Source organism: Bos javanicus, chromosome 3 (genome assembly GCF_032452875.1).
Source record: "Bos javanicus breed banteng chromosome 3, ARS-OSU_banteng_1.0, whole genome shotgun sequence".
Taxonomy (NCBI): Eukaryota; Metazoa; Chordata; class Mammalia; order Artiodactyla; family Bovidae; genus Bos; species Bos javanicus.
This window is the reverse complement of record NC_083870.1, coordinates 3216752-3236211: the sequence shown is the minus strand read 5'-3', so window position 1 is coordinate 3236211 and position 19460 is coordinate 3216752. Positions and strand designations below refer to the sequence as shown.

General features: G+C 42.1%; 1 protein-coding gene across 2 annotated transcripts in view; it reads right to left on the bottom strand.

The window, feature by feature from the left end:
* Positions 1-1965: 1965 nt before the first annotated feature.
* The window catches only part of ALDH9A1 (aldehyde dehydrogenase 9 family member A1), a 29076-nt gene continuing 11581 nt past the window's right edge, over positions 1966-19460 (bottom strand). For both annotated transcript variants that reach the window (XM_061399766.1, XM_061399771.1), the window contains exons 3-11: positions 18242-18371; positions 17307-17441; positions 15781-15977; positions 14986-15126; positions 11539-11727; positions 11219-11306; positions 7437-7578; positions 4463-4575; positions 1966-2720 (exon numbers count right to left, since the gene is read on the bottom strand). In XM_061399766.1, the coding sequence (XP_061255750.1) occupies positions 2626-2720; positions 4463-4575; positions 7437-7578; positions 11219-11306; positions 11539-11727; positions 14986-15126; positions 15781-15977; positions 17307-17441; positions 18242-18371 (1230 nt within the window). In that variant the 3' untranslated portion in view covers positions 1966-2625. The remainder of the gene's footprint in view (positions 2721-4462; positions 4576-7436; positions 7579-11218; positions 11307-11538; positions 11728-14985; positions 15127-15780; positions 15978-17306; positions 17442-18241; positions 18372-19460) is intronic.

The window sequence follows — 19460 nt, the reverse complement described above, 5'->3', positions numbered from 1 at the left end:
AAGGAAGGCCTGGCCCCTAGGCTAAATCATGTTTCCTTAAATGCATTTTATATATATATATATATATTATTGTCCTAAGATGCTTCATTAACAGCTAAGAATCTTTGTTCAGGCCAATTTGTGAAATACAATAGCTGTTAACATCCAGAACACATTGGACAAGGCTGGGGTGGCAGCTGGAATAATGCTCCTCATCAGGTATGCCCACTTCCTAATTTTTGGGACCTTTGAATATTACTTTATATGGCAAAAGGAGTCTTTACAATATGACTAAGTTAAGGGTCTTGAGATGAGAGATAATTATGGACCGTCTGGTCGGTCCCCAATGCTGTCACAATTGTCGAGAAAGAGAGGGAGATCTGCCTACACAGAGGAGGGCAAGGGAAGCAGGGAGAGACCTGATGCTAAGCTGTTGGTGCTGAAGGCAGAGGGGCCATGAGCCACAGAATGCACTCTGGAGACTGGAAAAGTCAGGAGGAGTCTCTCCTAGAGCCTACAGAGGGAGCTGGGCCCCGCCAACACCCTGATCTGCCCAGTAAAACCATTGTGGACTTCGGACTTCCAGAAACATGAAATAATAAAGGTGTTGTTTTAAAGTCCCCACGTTTGCGGTAAACTGTCATAGGAAATGAGTACACAGAACTAAGGACTAGGAAGCGTGCAAGGAGCAGAAAGCACAAGAATAACAACCCCACATTCCTGGGTTGGAACCCCGCTCCTCAACCTATGACTTGACTGTGGTCAAGACTTTTCCAATTCTGAGTTTCTTCATCTAAAAACTAGGGCTAAGAACTTCCTCATGTTCAGTGTGAGTATTTGATGAGAAGGGAAGTAGCAGACAGAACACCTTAGCTGCTTTCTCTTCAGAGGGATTACTAGAAACCCGTCTTATCCAGGCGGCTGCCACTGCTGAAGTCACACCAGGATCCTGAGACATGGAGTGAGATCCCTGTTGGCCTTGCTCAGTATCCATAACCCTGTGTGCAAGTATCCATCGAGAGAGGACCCTGTGTGCAAGTATCCATCAAGAGAGGACCCTCTGCACAAGTATCTGTCAAGAGAGGACCCTGTGTACAAGTATCCATCAAGAGGACCCTCTGTGCAATTATCTATCAAGAAAGGCTGATTCAACTGTTCTCATCCTCTAATTACAGTGTTTGCCCACCACAGTACATAAACAGATGCAGGCCCAGTAACAAGAATCATCCCTTGCCTATTGGCTACTGTGATGTTTATGTGTCGATCAGACTGGGCTATATGGTGCCCCAATGTGTCTATGAGGGTGTTTCCAGAAGAGATCAGCGTTTGAACTGGTGAACTAATAAATAAGCAAAGCAGATGGCCCTCCCCACTGTGGGTGGGCCTCATCCAACCATTAAACACCCCAACCAGAACAAAGGCACAAGAGCGGCAGATCCAGCTTCTGCTGGAGCCGAGTGTCCGTCTTCTGCCCTTAGACGCCGGCAGCACTCCAGGTTCTCAGGCCTCAGGACATGGACTGAATTACACCACTATCTTTCCTGGGTTCCAGCTTGCAGCCAGAAGACTATGGGCCTTCTCTCTCAGCTGCCGTAATAATCACATGAGCCAACTCCTGTAAGAAATCTTTGCTTACACTCACCTGTTCTACTCTATTGGTTCTGTTTCTCTGGAGAACCCTAATACTATTAAACCTAAATTACTTCCCTGAAAGGCTGGTAAGGCAGCAAGGTAAGGATTGCTGCAACAGTCTGAGCAGTCACTGTGAACTGACAGCCCTTCAAAGGCAGGCCCTGTTCTTTGGGGCTGGGAAGAAAACGGAGCCCAGAAGTCTTCGTGGGCCATTGATAGTTCGTTACAGCAGCAGAAGCCTGCCTGCGTGTACTCACTGCAAAGAATGTCAAATCCTCTGTCTTGAACTTTAGCCCATCCTGTGTCCCTCTATAGCCCTAAGATGTGTTTAGCTTCAAAACATGACACTGAAAAGGCTGTCAGTGTGATTTATTTAGTTTTAGCATACTGCAGTGGCATAAAAAGGATCTGTACATTTAAAAGGAAACCCTTCCATTGTAAGAGAGCAAGCTGTAACTCAAGGATTGGAGCTGATTCCCCCTTCCCCAACCACCACCCCACCACCACCACCACCACAGCGCTGGCTCTGGCCAATCAGCGTCCACGGCCCACTGACCTGCCTGTTAGCCAAGCCCGCTGTCCCCACTATCAGCCTTCTCTGCGGGATGACAAGGGACCGTGGACTTAAAAACACCAAGGAGCAGAAATCTCTTCTGATACGCCCAGGAACCTCTAAAGGCAAGTATTCTTTAAAGTATGCTGAAATGAACCCATGAGTGGGTGGGCTCCATGGGAGATGGACAATCCTGGTCCTCCCTCTGTTCTCTGGAAAGTTGTTAGTGACTCTCAAAGATTATTTAGAGAAATCAGCTTTGAGGAAAATCAAGCTTTCCTGATTAGTATATAAAAGACACTTAAGCACATTTTCACTTAGGAAAATGACTGAGCCATGAAGAGCATCACTGAACCATTTTCTTATCCTGAATGACCAATATTCTGGGTCTGAACCAGCAGGCGGCCGCACTGCCACAGTCGTGCAGCTGGCTCTCGTTATTCACTGGTGTCACCGCGTGTTCAAAAAGCAGACTCCACGTCACCCATCTCCACACACACGGTCTTCAGCTGTGAATAGTACTCAATTGTCACCCGGCCGTTCTCTCTGCCGAATCCTGAAAGAGAGAGACAGGGTGAGGATGTGCCACTGGCGGGCCCCAGCCACGGCGGCCTGCAGAGACGCGCAGGGCCTGCTCCCGGGCTGGGGAGAGCGCAGTGGCACAGCTTCCGGGAGCCCGTCCTCCCCGCAGGCTGTGGCTGTGGAGCCAGACGTGCGGAAAGTGACCTGCTGGCCTTCAAGGACAGGGACGGGGAAACACTTAGCTTCATTTCTTACCAGTATGAACCTTAACTTCCAGTATTTACTTTTCTGGGCTAAGGTCTAAAATGTTCAGATTTCCTCATCAAACATTAGAGCATTCTCTACAATTATCAACCTGATGCCTTTAAAGGTCAGTGCTAACTTAAAACCTAACTCTACATAACACACTTAGTAACCTCCTCTTATATTGAATCTTTAGGAGCACCAACTATTTAGACTCTGCCCACTCATGTGGGGAGTGGACCCTATAGGCCCTCAGGCTACTCAAAGCCAAGACACCACGCAATCCCTTGTAGATGAGGCTGCGTGCTACAAGGACAGCCTTCCTTGTGCTCCTGCCCCAGGCTGAGGCAGGCTCTGCATCCTAAGGCCTAGGCCCAGCCTCCAAAACTGCGTGTCTCCAGGGGGCACCATTCCAAAGGCGACACACTCAAAGGCCGGTAGGGCCTTCTCTAGCTTTTGTTCCTTTTCAGAGCCTCTCAGCGTGGAGCTCACCAGGCACGTTAGGCCAGCTTTCTGTCCTCTCATCTCATGTAGAACTATCCATGGGCACTGATGCAAAGATGCAGATTAGGAAGGGAGAGCTGGGTGCAGAGGCCCCACTGAGGCCACAGCTACAGATTCCAAACAATCTGAGGGTTAAGAATGAACAAAACAGAGTCCTGATTCCTACCCTGCATTTGAGTCTGTGTGATACCTTCCCCGCGTAATCCCACAGGGACAAGAATCTAGAGATGTATGAGTAGAGAATGCCAGGGTGATACCAAACACAATACCAATAAAACTGTCAAACAAACACCCACCACCTCACCATTTTTTGTCGGTATTTATGTGTTTGCCAACACTGCGACGGCTATAAATACCTGCCAAGAGACTAGGGGTCAGACCCTTAGAAAGGTACGTCTACAAAGTCCAAACCGATTTTCATATAGTCAAAGTGTTAGTTGCTCAGTCATGTCCGACTCTTAGCTTCCCCATGGACTATAGCCCACCAAGCTCCTCTGTCCATGGAATTCTCCAGGCAAGAATACTGGAGTGACAGCCATTCCCTTCTCCAGGGGATCCTCCTGACCTAAGGATTAAACCCAGATCTCCTGCATTCCAGGCAGATTCTTTACCATTTTAGTCACCAGGGAAGCCCACTTCACAAAACTGGTGTAATTAGCAACAAGTGCCAAAGAAAAGAACCTCAAAGTAATGGCTATGTTCCTGATGCCTCAAATCTCCTAACAGACTATTATAAGCTTGCTATGGTTAGGACATCTCAGAATGGTTTTATGCTTACAGCAATTATCGACTGTGAGGAAAAAGTAATGCTACTGTTCACAAGCCAACTTATACATCAGAACCTTCTGGAGAACTTCTGGAAAAAATAAAGATGCTTGGCTTCCATTCTCATGGATACAGTGGGCCTGGGAAGGACGAGGAATTCATATACATTTTGGTAATTCTGATACACATACAAGTTTAGGAACCTGATCTGTTATGACCAGTGTCTCCAGAGACAAGAATTTTTCACAATTCCCAACTCCTCACCTGACTTCTTATATCCACCAAAGGGCAACTCCACTGGACTGACATTGTAGTTGTTAATGAAGCACATTCCAGCCTGGAGCTCCGCCACCACTCTGTGGGCGCGCTGGATGTCCCTATGAAGAAATAAATTGCATTGGTTAGTCATAGTTTCTTTTGCTACAACTTTAACAGGAAAAGTGAGACTGTCACTTCTAAGAGTTTCAAAACATTGACAAATTCTTATTTCTTCACAATGTGTTTTAAAATCTTATACCATCCAGGCAAAATAGGTAAGAATTGGAATTTTGTAGTCTCATCCAAAAGCATCTATAAAATATGTAGCAGCAACAAGGGTGCTAAAAACAATTCAATGGGGGAAAATAATCTTTTCAGCAAACAATGCTGGAGCAACCGGATGTCCACATGCAAAGGAATGAAGAGCCAGCCCCTTCTCACACAGCGCACAAAAATTAACTCACATGGATCACTTAACTAAAGTATCAGACTGAAAACCATAAAACTCTTCAAAGAATACAGGAATAAATCTCCATGACCTTCTGTTAGACACAACCTTCTTAGACAAGACACCAAAAGTAACAGATTAAAAAAAATAGAATAATTTTGATCTATAAAAATTTTTCAATTTTGTATCGCAAGTGAGATTATCAGAAAAGTAAAAAGGCAACTCACAGAAATGCAAATCAAAACTACAAGACACTGCTGCATATCCACTGCTGCTGCTAAGTCACTTCAATCGTGTCCGACTCTGTGTGACCCCATAGATGGCAGCCCACCAGGCTCCGCCATCCCTGGGATTCTCCAGGCAAGAACACTGGAGTGGGTTGCCATCACTAGGATGGCTAAAATCAAAAGAACAGATAATAGCAGTTGCTAGTGAGGATGTGGAGAAACTGGAATCCTTAAACACTGCTGATGGGAAAGTAAAGTACTGCTGCCACTTTGGAAAACAGTTTGGCATTTCCTCAAAAAGTTAAACAGAGAGTTTCCATATGATCCAGCAATTCTACTCCTGGGTTTATACCAAGCAAAATGAAACATGCACACAAAGAAATTTTCACACAAAAACTCATAGATGAATGCTCATTGGAGCACTATTCATAACAGCCAAAAAGTAGAAATAGCCCTAATGTCTATCAATTTGTGAATGAATAAACAAAGTGTGATATATTCATACAACAGAATATTACTCAGTATAGAAAAGGGCTTCCCTGGTGGCTCAGATGGTAAAGAATCCGCCTGCAATGTGGGAGACCTGGATTTGATCCCTGGGTTGGGAAGATCCCCTGGAGAAGGGCATGGCAACCCACTCCAGTATTTTTGCCTGGAGAATCCCATGGAGAGAGAAGCTTGGTGGGCTACAGTCCATTGGGTCACAAAGAGTCAGACATAACTGAGCGACTTTCACACACACAGTAGCAGAAAGGAATAAAGTTGTGATACAGACTACAACGTAAATGAACTTTGAAAAGAACCTAGTAAATGAACTAAATGAAAGAAGCTAGTCATGAAAGGCCACATACTGTACGATTTCATTTATGTAGAATTTTCAAAATATGCAAATCTATAAAGACAGAAAGCAGATTAGTGGTTGCCATGGGTGGGGGGAGGGAGAATGCAGAGTACCTGTTAATGTTCTTGGGATGACAGAAATGTTCTAAAGTTAGATTATAATGACGGTTGTACAATCTATAAATACACTAAACACTACTGAATTGTATACTTTAAATGAGTGAATTATTTGGTAGGTGAATTATCCTAACAAAGCTGTCTTTTTTTTTTAAAAAGGAGTTACCATCCTCTGTAACTGGCCTTTGTATTTTGGTGGTGCGGCAAAGTAGCAGGAAGGACATAATCCACTCTCTCCTCACATCAACACGAGCAGCTCCTCAGAGACGGCTTTTAGGACAGTGAGACTGCTTTGTTTGACACGACAGCACTGGGTCCGTGTTATACGTGTGCAAATGCACAGAACGCACACCAAGAGTGAGCCCTCACGTGAACCATGGTCTTTGGGTGATAATGACGTGTTCATGGAGGCTCATCAGTTCTAACAACTGTACCACTCTGGTGGGCGATGTCGATCACGGGGAGACTGTGCACATGTTGGGGCGGAGAGACTGGGAAATCTCTGTACTTCGCACTCAATTTTGCATTGCACCTAAAACTGCTCTAAAAAAACAAAGTCCGTTAGAAACAACAACAAAAAGGAGCTCCTCGTTCTTTCCTTCACAACTCAACTCATCAGGTCCTCAAGGGAGACTTGGGTCTTCCTCCCCAAGTTCCTCACCACAAAACTACAAAAAACCCCCCAAACTTGTATATAACTAAAGAAACAGCATATTCTCAATTGTAAAGCAGTCTTAGAAAACTGCCTACTATTGCCAAAGACAAATCAGAGTTTGTATATAATCAAACAATCTGCAATCATTTTCAAAGAATTTTACTCCCAAATCACTGTTTGCTTTTCAGCGGTTTAAGTTTATTTACCAAGATAGTAATCACATTACTTACAATAGTTAAAATTGGAAACAGCACCCTAAATACACACTAGAAGGCCTATATGTGTTACAATGCATCCCAATTTAGGGACTACTATAAAGCTATTAAAAATCATGTCTTTGAAAACTACTGCCAGTATTTATATGCTTACAGGTTTCTAAATTCCTTGACATGTATTTTTTAATAGGGACCTAACACAATGTTTTACATAGATCAGAAACTTAAATACTTATTCAATGAATGAATAAAAAAAAGAATAGGATGTATCAATAAAGCTAATGGCTTAATTTAAACTCAACAGTAGGGTTCCGGCTGTGCTGCTACGTTGGCATCTTCTGACTCTACCTGAAGCAGATAGAACATGCTGATGCAAATGCAACGAGGGCAAACGCCAGTGGAGGAATAAGATGAATATCTAAGGAGACATAGCAGCCCCCTTCCTTCAAAGCTGCGTGGAGTGTCCTTCCCCACCTACCTGGTGAAGACACCAGCAGCTAGTCCAAAAGTGGTGTCGTTGGCTCTTTCCAGAACCTCAGCTTCAGTGTCAAATGATAAAATGGACATAACTGGTCCAAAGATTTCTTCTTTTACACAGGTCATGTCATCTCGGCAATTAGCTGCAAACATTATTTTAAAAATCAAACATCAGTGAAGGAATTATCTGAATTCCTTTTAACATGCTGGCATGTTAAAATTCCTTGTTCATAGTAAACAGCGAAATACACAGCTTTAGAAAAATTTCAATGCAACATTTCCAGTGTGATTATAAATCAGAGCATCCTTCCTGCATGATCATGAACACTGCATATTAAGGAGTCATGGCCTTTGTGTTCATTCTACATCTACTTTTTTTTATATTCATCATAAAGACAAAGTTAGGGCTTCCCTGATGGCTCAGATGGTAAAGAATCTGCCTGCAACACAGGAGACCCGAGTTTAATCCCTGGGTCGGGATGGTCCCCTGGAGAAGGGAATGGCTCCCCATGCCAGTATTCTTGCCTGGAAAATTCCATGGACAGAGGAGCCTGGTGGGCTACAGTTCATGGTGTCTCAAAGAGTCGGACACAACTGAGCAACTAACACTTTCACTTTTCAAGGACACAGGTAATGAGGTGGACAAGGATATATGTACAAGGACTTCCATCACAACACTCCTGTGACAAGGAAAACGAGAAGCAGCAAGCAAGGCATCTAAAATCGATGGGATGCTCGTGTGAACAAAACACACCCCAATGATGAACTTCCATAAAGCCGCGAAAAGTAATGTTTTTGAAGAAAATAAGCAAATGCTTATGATGAAGAGTCACTGAAAAAAATACAAACTGTACATATATCCCAATTTCTGTTAAAATGTCATACAAGATTAATATTTTTTACACTTTTTCACTTTTTCTTAATAACTGTGATAGTAGAAGGAGAAACAGTATTTTTAAAGAGAAAATACAATGTACAAACATAAACAGAAATAACTGAATGGGTGTTCAATTAATATGAAAATGTACTTAAGTGATTAACTCCCTAAAATGATTAAATTCACACTTGACTTTTTAAAATACACATGTATACCTAAAGAAGCTCATATATTTAGATGTGCAACAGTGAACCCCAGTGACCTTCAAGAGAATGGTGCTTTTATCTCACTGTGGCTGAGAAACAGCTCATCTCAGCGCTGGCAACCATTGCAAGGAGTGAGATATGCGTCCGTAAGGCTGTGTGATATATGTAAATGCTGAGGCAGGAAAACAGCCTTAGAGCCCTACTATAAATACCAGCTTTACACCAGCCAAAGCTAAAAACCAACTACTCACATATCTATAAAGATGAGGACTCCAAAATCTCCTCAGAGATAGATCAGAGCTTGTATATACAAAGTAAAAACAGCTCTTTGTTCCTCTGTATGTAACAGTGTACTTTGGGGACACCGAAATTATCTACAAAGGTATATTTAATAATTTTAGGTGGTGATTAAGGATAGTTTGAAAGTGAAATGAAAGTGAAGTCGCTCACTCATGTGCAACTCTTTGCAACCCCATAGACTGCAGCCTACCAGGCTCCTCCATCCGTGGGATTTTCCAGGCAAGAGTACTGGAGTGGGGTGCCATCGCCTTCTCTGCAAGGATAGTTTACTATGATCTAAATCTCTGAAAACTGCTAGTCCATATACCATGTTTAGGGAAAGTGTTAGTTAGAATAGTAAATGATTCATGACAGTTCATTACCCAACTGTCCCAGAATACAGTTCGTCTTACGCAGGCTGATAACAGAGTGTGGCACTGTGTGCAGTATGCTCTACACCAGAGTCAAGAGATGAGGGGATAAAGCAGCAGCTCATATGTGAGAAAAGAGAGGTCCCTGCACTGTACTTCAGCCCCAAATCTAGTAAATGAATCTAAAGATTGAGCCTCTGGAGTCAGTCTCAAACTTTAATGTGCACAAAAACAAACTGAGAACTTTCTTTCCCTTTTGAACTTTTTATTTTGTATTGGAGTATAGCCGATTAACGATGCTGTGCAGTTCCAGGTGGACAGCGAAAGGACTCGACCATACATGTACATGTATCCATTCTCCCAAAACGCAGGTCTTGAGGTTCTAGCCCCTCAGAGTTACATTTGGGGGTCTAGGGCAGAGGCCAGAAATCTGCCTCGACTAGTTTTCCAAGCGATACTGACACTGTGGACCACAAATTGGGCTTTCAGAATCACTAGGATGAAGTGGAGGTAGTTAGCTCCCTGTTCTTTACATAGGTTCACAGCTTAAAAAAAATTTTTTTTTCCTAATTGCAAAATACACATTCTCAATTTAAGTCTGTTGTAGTGAGAGGGATCAACCTAGAACTTGTTACATAGAGTGAAGTAAGTCAGAAAGAGGAAAACAAATATCATATACTAATGCATATTTATGGAATCTACAAAAGGTACTGAGGATCCTATTTGCAGGGCAAGCATAGAGGCAGGCATCTTTACGATACAGAGTTGCGGACACAGAGCGAGGGTCGGCAGGGAGGAGAGGGTGGGACGAGTTGGGAGACCAGCGTTGACCCACCATGTGTAAACAGACAGCGAGAGGGGAGCTGCTGTGTAACAGGGAGGTGAGCCGGCCAGGATGGGTGGGGTGGGGGGCGTGGGAAGGAGGCTCAAGAGGGAAGGCACGGATCTATACTTATAGCTGATTCACACTGTATAGCAGAAACCAACACAACACTGTAAAGCAATTATCCTTCAACTAAATAAACAAACATAATCTACAGAAAATCTGTAATATTCAGCAATGCATGAAGTTTAACAAAAATCACCTTTACTCCAAGCATCTAGAGAAGTAAACCCACTATCAATATTATGATGCATGTTCTCTGCTCCTTCTTTGTCCCATGCACATATCTGGTTTTTCAGATTTGGGATAATACCACATACACTATTGCTTAACCTATATTTGCTATTTAAAAACATAATGTAAGTTTTCCTTCTTCTTTAACAGCTACAAGCTAGTTCATGGTATGGATGCTAAATGCACAGCCTTTAAGCCTCAGTAGTTGCTTTTCTAGCAAGGGCTAAAGGTTAAACTGCATCAAGTCAAATACCAAGTGTTGAAAAGTGGCACCACTATCAACCTCAGGGACAAAGTCAGCTGAATCTATCTTCAAGATAAGGTGTAAGGAATTATACTGCATTATTTCATCTATATATAGTTTTTTAAAGCCAAGAAGACTGGCAGTATTTTTACAGTAGATACTAACACCCCCACCGTCTAAAACAGTGTCCCCGCAGGCAGGAGGGGAGGAGACGGATGAGAACAGCAGGATGACCACACACTTGACTGTCCAAACCCGGAGACTGTTCAGACTGAAAGGAAATGCTAACAATTATTATATCAGTTAAGTTTTAATATTAGTATACTGTCTGACAAATTGGTTTTATTATACTGATGATCTAAAAGTTCAAAGTAAAACACACTCTTTACCAAGTTGCTTGAGAAAAGAAATTCACTATTTAAGTTTTAATCAAACATGAATTTTCATTTTGGTTCTAGAACAACAGGTGTGTGCCTAGTTAAGTCCCAGGTAACTGATAACACCATCCAAGAAGAGGAGGGGCAAACAGGAGGCTTCCACGGCAACAGAGAACTTCTACTTCTCACATCTGAGTAGCGGCGACACACAGTTCCGACCCTTGCCTTACACCATATGTACAGTTTATAAATTTTTTTGTGTGTCTAACATTTAATTCAAACTGTTTAAAAGCAAACAAGAAGAGGACATACTTAACACACAAGGTCTCATGTAATACCCATCCTTTAATTTGGGGTCTTCAGGTACAAAGACGTCTCCACCACATAACACTTTAGCACCCTGCCAAAAAAGAAAGGAAGAATGCATACTTTATGTTAAACACACAACCTCAATATGCATTCTGGAAATGCTACCTGTGTCCTGAACGAATGGACACTTAAGTCACTCTACTGCAAGTGCAGTGCAGAATACGGCTCCCAGATGGACATGACCACAGGGAAGCGCGCAGAGCAAGTAACCCAGGAGGAATTACCCTTCCCCTCATCTCGTCGCATCTCTACTTGTTTCTTACCTGCTCCTTTGCCACTTTAACAAACCCAAGGACTCGCTCCAGATGTGGTCGGTTGATGAGGGGACCCATCCTTGTATCTTCCAGAAGGGGATCTCCAATTTTTATCCTTTGCGTCTGTTTCACCACTTCCTCTGTAAATTGATCAAGAATTTCCTTTTGCACAAATACCCTTGTACCATTACAACAAACCTAAAAAACAGACACAAATTATATGTAAGTAAGGGGTAAAAAGCTTCCCTAGTGGCTCAGCAGTAAACAATCTGTATGCAGTGCAGGAGACACAGGAGACATGGATTCAATCCCTGGGTCAGGAAGATCCCCTGGAGGAAGAAATGGCAACTCATTCCAGTATTCTTGCCTGGGAAATCCCAAGGGCAGAGGAGCCTGGTGGGCTACAGTCCATGCGGTCACAAAGAGTCAGACATGACTGAGCACACCACAAAGGGGGGAGAAAGGAAAAGGGAAAAAAATCCAGCAGCTTTAAATTTAAAAGAAACAGGGGACTTCCTGGTGGTCCAGTGGCTAAGGCTCTGTGCTCCCAATTCAGGGACACAGGTTCCATCCCTGGTTGGGGAACTAGATCCCACATGCAGCAGCTAAGACCCTGTGCAGCCAAATAAAAAATAAAAGAAACAGTATACTGTGTTTAAAAGTTAGTTCCATTTCTAAAAAATTATCACCATACTGAACAGGATCACACATGTAATTGAAGGCATGCTACCCTACATACAAACTCTCTGCCCCTTGAAATAAAAGTTAAGCCTTTGTTTTTGTTTAAATTTCCTTAAGGCAATTAATAGATCTACATGTCTCATAAGACCTCTCCTATTTTCTCACCTCAGGTGTTCAATTTGGTTGTATATTTTGAGGTTAAGAGTAGAAGGAATTGAAGAGTACGAACAGATCAAGAACTGAGATCCTGAGTCTAACAAAAATCTAGAGCATTTCATAGTCAATGTTTGTCTTTAAAATCACAAATAATGAGGAATGCCCTGGTGGTCCAGTGGTTAGGACCCCATTTCACTGCTGGGCCCCAGGTTCAATCTCTGGTCAGGAAACTAAGTAAGATCCTACATCCTGTGTGGTGCAGCCAAAAAAATAAAATAATAAATTTAAAAATAAGATCTCAATTTAAAATAAAGTGAATATCATAACCATATTGAAGGGGGTGGTGAAAGAAGAACTGACCCATCAATTTCTGAACACAGATTTTAACTATATACCCTTAGGCTAAAACCAAAAAGAACTATAGAAAGAAGGTTGCAAGCTAGTCAGAAGGTTTGTTTTTCACAGTAATGCAAGTGCAAATCTGAAACTATTATAAACATATTCTAGGACTGAGCAATTACATGTATTGTGAGTAATGGATGCTAAATGTTTCAGTATCAGAGAAGGAAATTATGAACATGGAAGGGAGGAGGCTAAAATAAACCTTGCAACACTGGAATGATGGGAAATATCTGTATAAACTTATAGTTATTAATATAGACAGATATAAATAGATATATGTGTGCTTACATACACATATGCCAAATATCAATATGTATTTCCTGGCTCTGGACTCTTGAGAGGACATAGAAGCGATAATACTCCAGCAGAAACAAGTACATCTGGCACCCAGATCTTCATTTCTAAAAACCGTTTACCATTAAATGGAACCAAGTTTTCTTAGAGAAATAGCTCGTTCCAGAGTTCCACCACAGAAAGCACAAGATGTGTTTAGAACACCTTGCTATGCCAGGAAGTAAAACAGTGCTCAAAGAATAATGGGGACATATCAAAAAGCCATAGAAAGAGGCTCCCGCCAGCAGAATCTTCAATTATTTGAGCATCAAAACAAATAGTAACAGTAACTCACAGAATGAGGTAAGAATCCATGGGTTCATGCTGATAAAAGTAAATGAATGAAAAACAAACTAGGGAGATGGGGAAAAAGTTCTTTCTTTCAATAGGCAGTAAACTAAATAAATGCAGAAGGAATAACAGAATTAGAAAATCACCACTTGGTGACCACCAGAAAAAGATGTTCTAGTGGACATCAAAGGGTGCTAAAACCAGCAGATCCAAGTTTGATAAGGAACAAGGTAGTCTCACTTGATCTCCTACAAGACACTCATTAACTTCAGAGGAAAAAACAGCAACTTCAAGATAAAGACCCACCTTAAGCAGGTGATCAAAGTCAGCGACACCACTGTAAAATACCATTTTTTGCCAAAAATCCATAAACTAAATCCAATTAAAAAAAAAAAACAACAACTAAACAGACCCAAAATGAGGAACATTTTACAAAATAAATGGGTTGGTTCTTCTAAAATGTCAAGGTACTGAAAGATCAGAATGACTTTAGAACTATTCCAGATTAAATGACATTAAACAGACACCACAAGTAAATGCAACACATCTTCCTGGATTAGATCTTGAGCCAGCAAAAAAGAAGCTGTTTCTAAAAGGACATTAGTCAAACAAATGCAGAAATCTGAATAAGGGTTATGATTGAATAACAGTACTACATTAACACCAAGTTATGGATTCTACTAACCATTGTGCTTATTTAAGAGAAGGCAATAGGCTTCCCTGGTGGCTCAGAGTGGTAAAGTGTCTGTTTGCCATGCAGGAGACCCAGGTTAGATCCCTGGGTTGGGAAGATCCCCTGGAAAAGGAAATGGCAGCCCACTCCAGTACTCTTGCCTGGAAAATCCCATGGACAGAGGAGCCTGGTAGGCTACAGTCCATGGGGTCGCAAAGAGTTGGACACGACTGAGCGACTTCACTTTCACTTTTTTTGAGAAATACACATGAATGGAGAGGTTACAGATCTTCTGTCTGCAACTTTCAAACAGTTCAAAAAAATATAGTAACATGCATATGCATGCACAGACAGTAAGTGAAAAGTCAAAGTGTTAGCTGCTCAGTCGTGTCCAACTCTTTGCAACCCCAGGGACTGTAGCCCACAAAGATCCTCTGCCATGGCATTCTCCGCAAGAATACTGGAGTGGGTTGCCATTCCCTTGTCCAGGGGGTCTTCCTGATCCAGGGATTGAACCCAGGTCTCCTGTATTGCAGGCAGATTCTTTATTGTCTGAACCATCAGGGAAACCCATGAAAAGACAGACAGAATGGTAAATGTGATAAAATGTTAACATTGAAGAACCTGGTTCAAAGGTATATGAGAATTCTTTGTATTATCTGTGCAACTTTTCTGTAAGTCTGAAATTATTTCAAAATAACAAGCTTTAAAACAAGCTGTGGGAGGTTCAAAAGGGAGGGGATATGTGTATACCTATGGCTGATGCATGTTGAGGTTTGACAGAAAACAACAGAATTCTGTAAAGCAATTATCCTTCAAATTAAAAAATAAATAAATTAAAAAAAAAAAAACAAAAAAAACATGCTGTGATATGAAAGGTGAAGACTCCCTCTAAACCTCTTTCAGGGTCAGGTACACACCTCGCCTTGAGTAAGGAAGTTGGCCATCAGCGCCCCCTTCACAGCATTCTTCATGTCACAGTCTGAGAAGATGATAAGTGGAGACTTGCCTCCGAGTTCCAGGGTGACAGGTTTGATTCCTTTAGCAGACATCTCCATGATCTTACAAGAACAAAAGCACCGAGAAGTTGAACACCAATGAGATTACATGTTATAGGTTAACTCGACCGTGACCCTGAAAAGTCATGTTGAACTACGTGTGACCTGCAGCCTTGTTCTCAATATACTCTGTCCTTAGTCTACTTGAAATAGTCTTTTCCAGAACACTGAAGAGAATCTACAGAATTGCATATTCTTAAGAGGGAGTTCATTTAAGACAACCTGTCAATTCATCTGTCATGGGCAGAAATTCTTTTGTATTGCTCTAACTGTGTTCCAGGCTGACAGATCTCAGAGCACAAATTAAGGTCAAAACGATGAATCTGAACAAACTGGGAAAACACCCTTTATTCAGAGGCGGCAGCTACAGATGAGGTAAGTTACTGAAGGATATGAGTGGCAGCCCAGGGTCTGACCTCCCAGACACAGGCAGAAGACGACTCCCGTCCCCAGGGGGCCTAACACACCGAGCTGCTCTAACTACTCCTTCACACTTCTCAAGTACACTTCAGACCTTGGCCCAGTAATCCGTACAGCCTCCCTGCCAATACAAGCTAGGTAAAATCAGAGGCTAAGCCTCCAACACATGCTCTGGGGAGGCCTGACAGAGCCACACCGAGATGTCATAACCAGATGCCCCTACTGTTTCACTCTCACCTTTGAGCCGGTGGGCACGCTTCCAGTGAAGGAGACTTTGGCCACATCACGATGCTGACACAGGAACTGGCCTGTGGCAGCCCCTCCCTGCACCACGTTGAACAGCCCAGGAGGGACTCCAGCCTCAGTATAGATTTCAGCCAGCAGCAACACGGACACGGGTGTGAAGGGAGAAGGTTTAAAGACCATGGCGTTACCTGCATTACCGAGACAAAAATACAGAAAGATTTTTTAAGACTGAAGATCCTCTGAAGACAGGACAAGGAGGACACATCAAGAACAACTCCAGTTGAGAAACACTGTATGACATCCCTTATATGCGGAATCTAAAAAAAATGATACAAATGAATTTATTTATAGAATAACAGAGACAGACTCACAGACTTAGAAAACTAACTTATGGTTGCCAGTGGGGAAGGATGGAGGGCAGGGATAGTTAGGGAGTTTGGGATCAACATGTACACACTGCTGTATTTCAAACTGATAACCAACAAGAACCTACTGCAGAGCACATGGAACTCTACTCAATGCTATATGGCAGCCTGGATGGGAGGGGAGTTTGGGGTAGAATGGATACATGTATATGTGATTGGCTGAGTCCCTTCACTGTTCACCTGAAACTGTCACATTGTTAATCAGCTATATGCAATATAAAATTAAAAATTAAAAAAAAAACAACTCTAATTGTTTCCTGTTCCCCATAAAATGCTAGGCCAAAAATTATTATTAATAAGTAAACCTATCTTGTTCTTCCCTCCTTAGTTTCTCTCATGAAACAGACCAAGCCACACACTTGCAATGTCTCAACCAGTAATGCCTTATGTATCTACAGCTTTTTACATATATTAACCTCATTTAACATTTGCAACAGCAGTATGAAGTAGGTATGATTAGACCCATTTTATAAAAGCTGAAACTGAAGATAAGAAAGATTAATTAATTTGATGCGAGTCTGCAAGGCTAGTAACTTAATTATATTTCTCCTCTATCACAGAGAAATGGGCAAAACGAACATGAGGCAGCAACAAGAAAAAAGCTGCATTTCAATACAATGTCTTAATACTAGACTCTTTTAACCTGAGAGTTTTTTCTAAGACATAATGTCTTCTTTTCCCACAGATTCTTCGCTTTAAATAGTGCAAGAAATCTTTTTATTAATCAACCAAAGCTTCTCTAATGGAAACCTTGCCTTTCATTTCTCTTAAGACACAAATTAAGTTTGTCTTCTGCTTCCTAAATGAAGTGAAATTCCCAAGTGCTACCTGCTACACAGAAACGAATGCTCAGAATTCTTGTCCATAAAGGAAGAGAACTTTCAAGTGCACAAATCTAATTCATTTGACAGTAATAATAATAATAATAATAAAATCTCCAAGACCAAAATTAACTTTCTTCCTTCCCACAAACAAAAATAAATAAAAATGGGAATAATGTATAACCTCAAAGCTCCCTAGGGGGCAGGGCAGGGGTGAAATCATGCCAGGGAGAAAGGGTAGCTCCCAGGCGGAAGAATAATCCATACTTACCACAAGCCAGAGCTGGAGCCGACTTCCAGCAGGCGATCTGAAAGGGGTAGTTCCACGCTCCTATTCCAACACACACCCCTAGTGGTTCCCTTCTGGTGTAACCAAAGGATCCACCCGGGAGCTGGATGTGTTCGCCTAAGAGGACAGAGAGGGTACAGAACAGTGTAGGCCGCCTGCCCCAAGAGTCCGCCAGTGCCTGGACTCACTCTGGACTCCAGCCAGACCACCCACCCCCAGCCACTGGGCTCTGGTCTTTTGTTCATTCTAGTTATTCGTACATTGCTTCTGCATGTTCTCTCCACATAAAGAATCCTTATTATCCTTCAAGCTAACGTTCATTCAACTCAATATAATCCTCTAAAAATTTACCAAGCATCCACCACATAATTCACAGGAAATGGAACAGAAATGGGGAGAGACTTGGCAGCTAAACAGTCCCAGGACCCTGAACCTCAGCCTTCTCACCCCCACTGACCTCCTGGGCCTGGCCAACCCAGCCAACATGTGAACTGTTGGACACTTCCTAGACAGTAAAAGAAAATTTTTGCTGAGTAAGTACAACTAATAAATATGATGCACTCACTGAGTCTTGCAAGAACTGGTTTTTGCACAACCTTGTCTATGCCTCAGCTACAAGGTTAGGGGCTTTATATACTGGGCTGGGCAAAAAGTTTATTCAGGTTTTTCCATACAATGTTATGGAAAAACTACAACCCAATACATCATCTCATCTAATCCCTCTAATAACCAATAAGATAGGGACGATCTCCCGTTTAAATAAAGGTAAGTAATTCTCAGTGACACCCAAGTAGAGAGTGTTAAGTCCAAGATTTTAACTCAGGTCTGTCTTAATTCCAAAACCTGTACCCTACTCCACCAGGCTCTGCTCCCCTGCTTCCTATAAGCTGGTCACAGAAGGCGAGGTGTGGGCTTACCAGCCATGGATCCTGCCAAGCCTGCATAGTACTCCAGGCACTGCCAGGAAGTGTCAATGTCCCAGCGGGCCTCAAAGATGGACTTCCCATTGTTGATAGTCTCCATAGTGGCAATTTCATCCCTCCGTTCCTTTGGGCAAAGCAGAGAACTAGACTGAAGACAAATCACCATACACCTCAACATATTCAACAATCAAAACAGAATACATTGCCTAATTTTTCAAAATAGAAACAGCTTGAACTTCCAAAAGAAAGGAATGGCTGGACATCTGGAAGAGATGAAAGTTGTTGCTAAACAGCACCCTGTCCTCCCCATCAAGTAACTGTCACAGATACAAGACCAACACCTCATTCCAAGATTAGTTAGAAAAGGACTGTTCTGAGAAATATTATATATGTACACCTGCACCAAATATGTACAGATATTTGTGCATCAGGTTTTCCTGGTGGCTCAGACAGTAAAGAATCTGCCTGCAACGCAGGACACCCGAGTTCGATCCCTGGGTCAGGAAGATCTCCTGGAGAAGTGAACGGAAACCCACTCCAGTATTCTTGCCTGGAGAATTCCATGGACAGAGGAGCCTGGAGGACTGCAGTCCATGGGGTCGCAAAAAGTCAGACAAGACTGAGTGACTAACACACTGCATGTATACAGTAAGAACAAAGAGTCCTTAGGAGAACTGTACAAAACAGCCAGATACACATCAACACAAATGGGTTTAATTCACCCAAAGAAATGCAGCATGCCAAAATCATAAGATAATTATTTTCTAATGCTCATTACTCATCAATTGTCTTTTCAAATTCTGTTTCCAGATGTGGTTTACACAACTTAAACGTACTACAGATGGCCAAAAACGAACAAAAAGATCTTGGAAATCAGACCTGAAAAAATAAATAATGTCCCCAAAGGAGATGAAAAACTTGAATATGGGGGTTTCCCTGGTGGCTCAGTGGTTGCTACAAAAGTATTGCAATTTTGGACTGTGCATTTTAAATCATTGTAACTAGGCTCAAATACATCTTTTTTAATCAAAATAGAAACTATGACAATCAACACATTTTTGCCAACAAGAAATAAGTTTGTTTATTCTTATAGCATAAAAATCCATGCTTCAGGATTCAACAAACTCCTGGAAAGCATTTTCTGCTTCCTGCTGGTTATGAAAGCATTTTCCCTGCAAACAGTTGTCAAGATGCTTGAAGAAGTGGTCGTCAG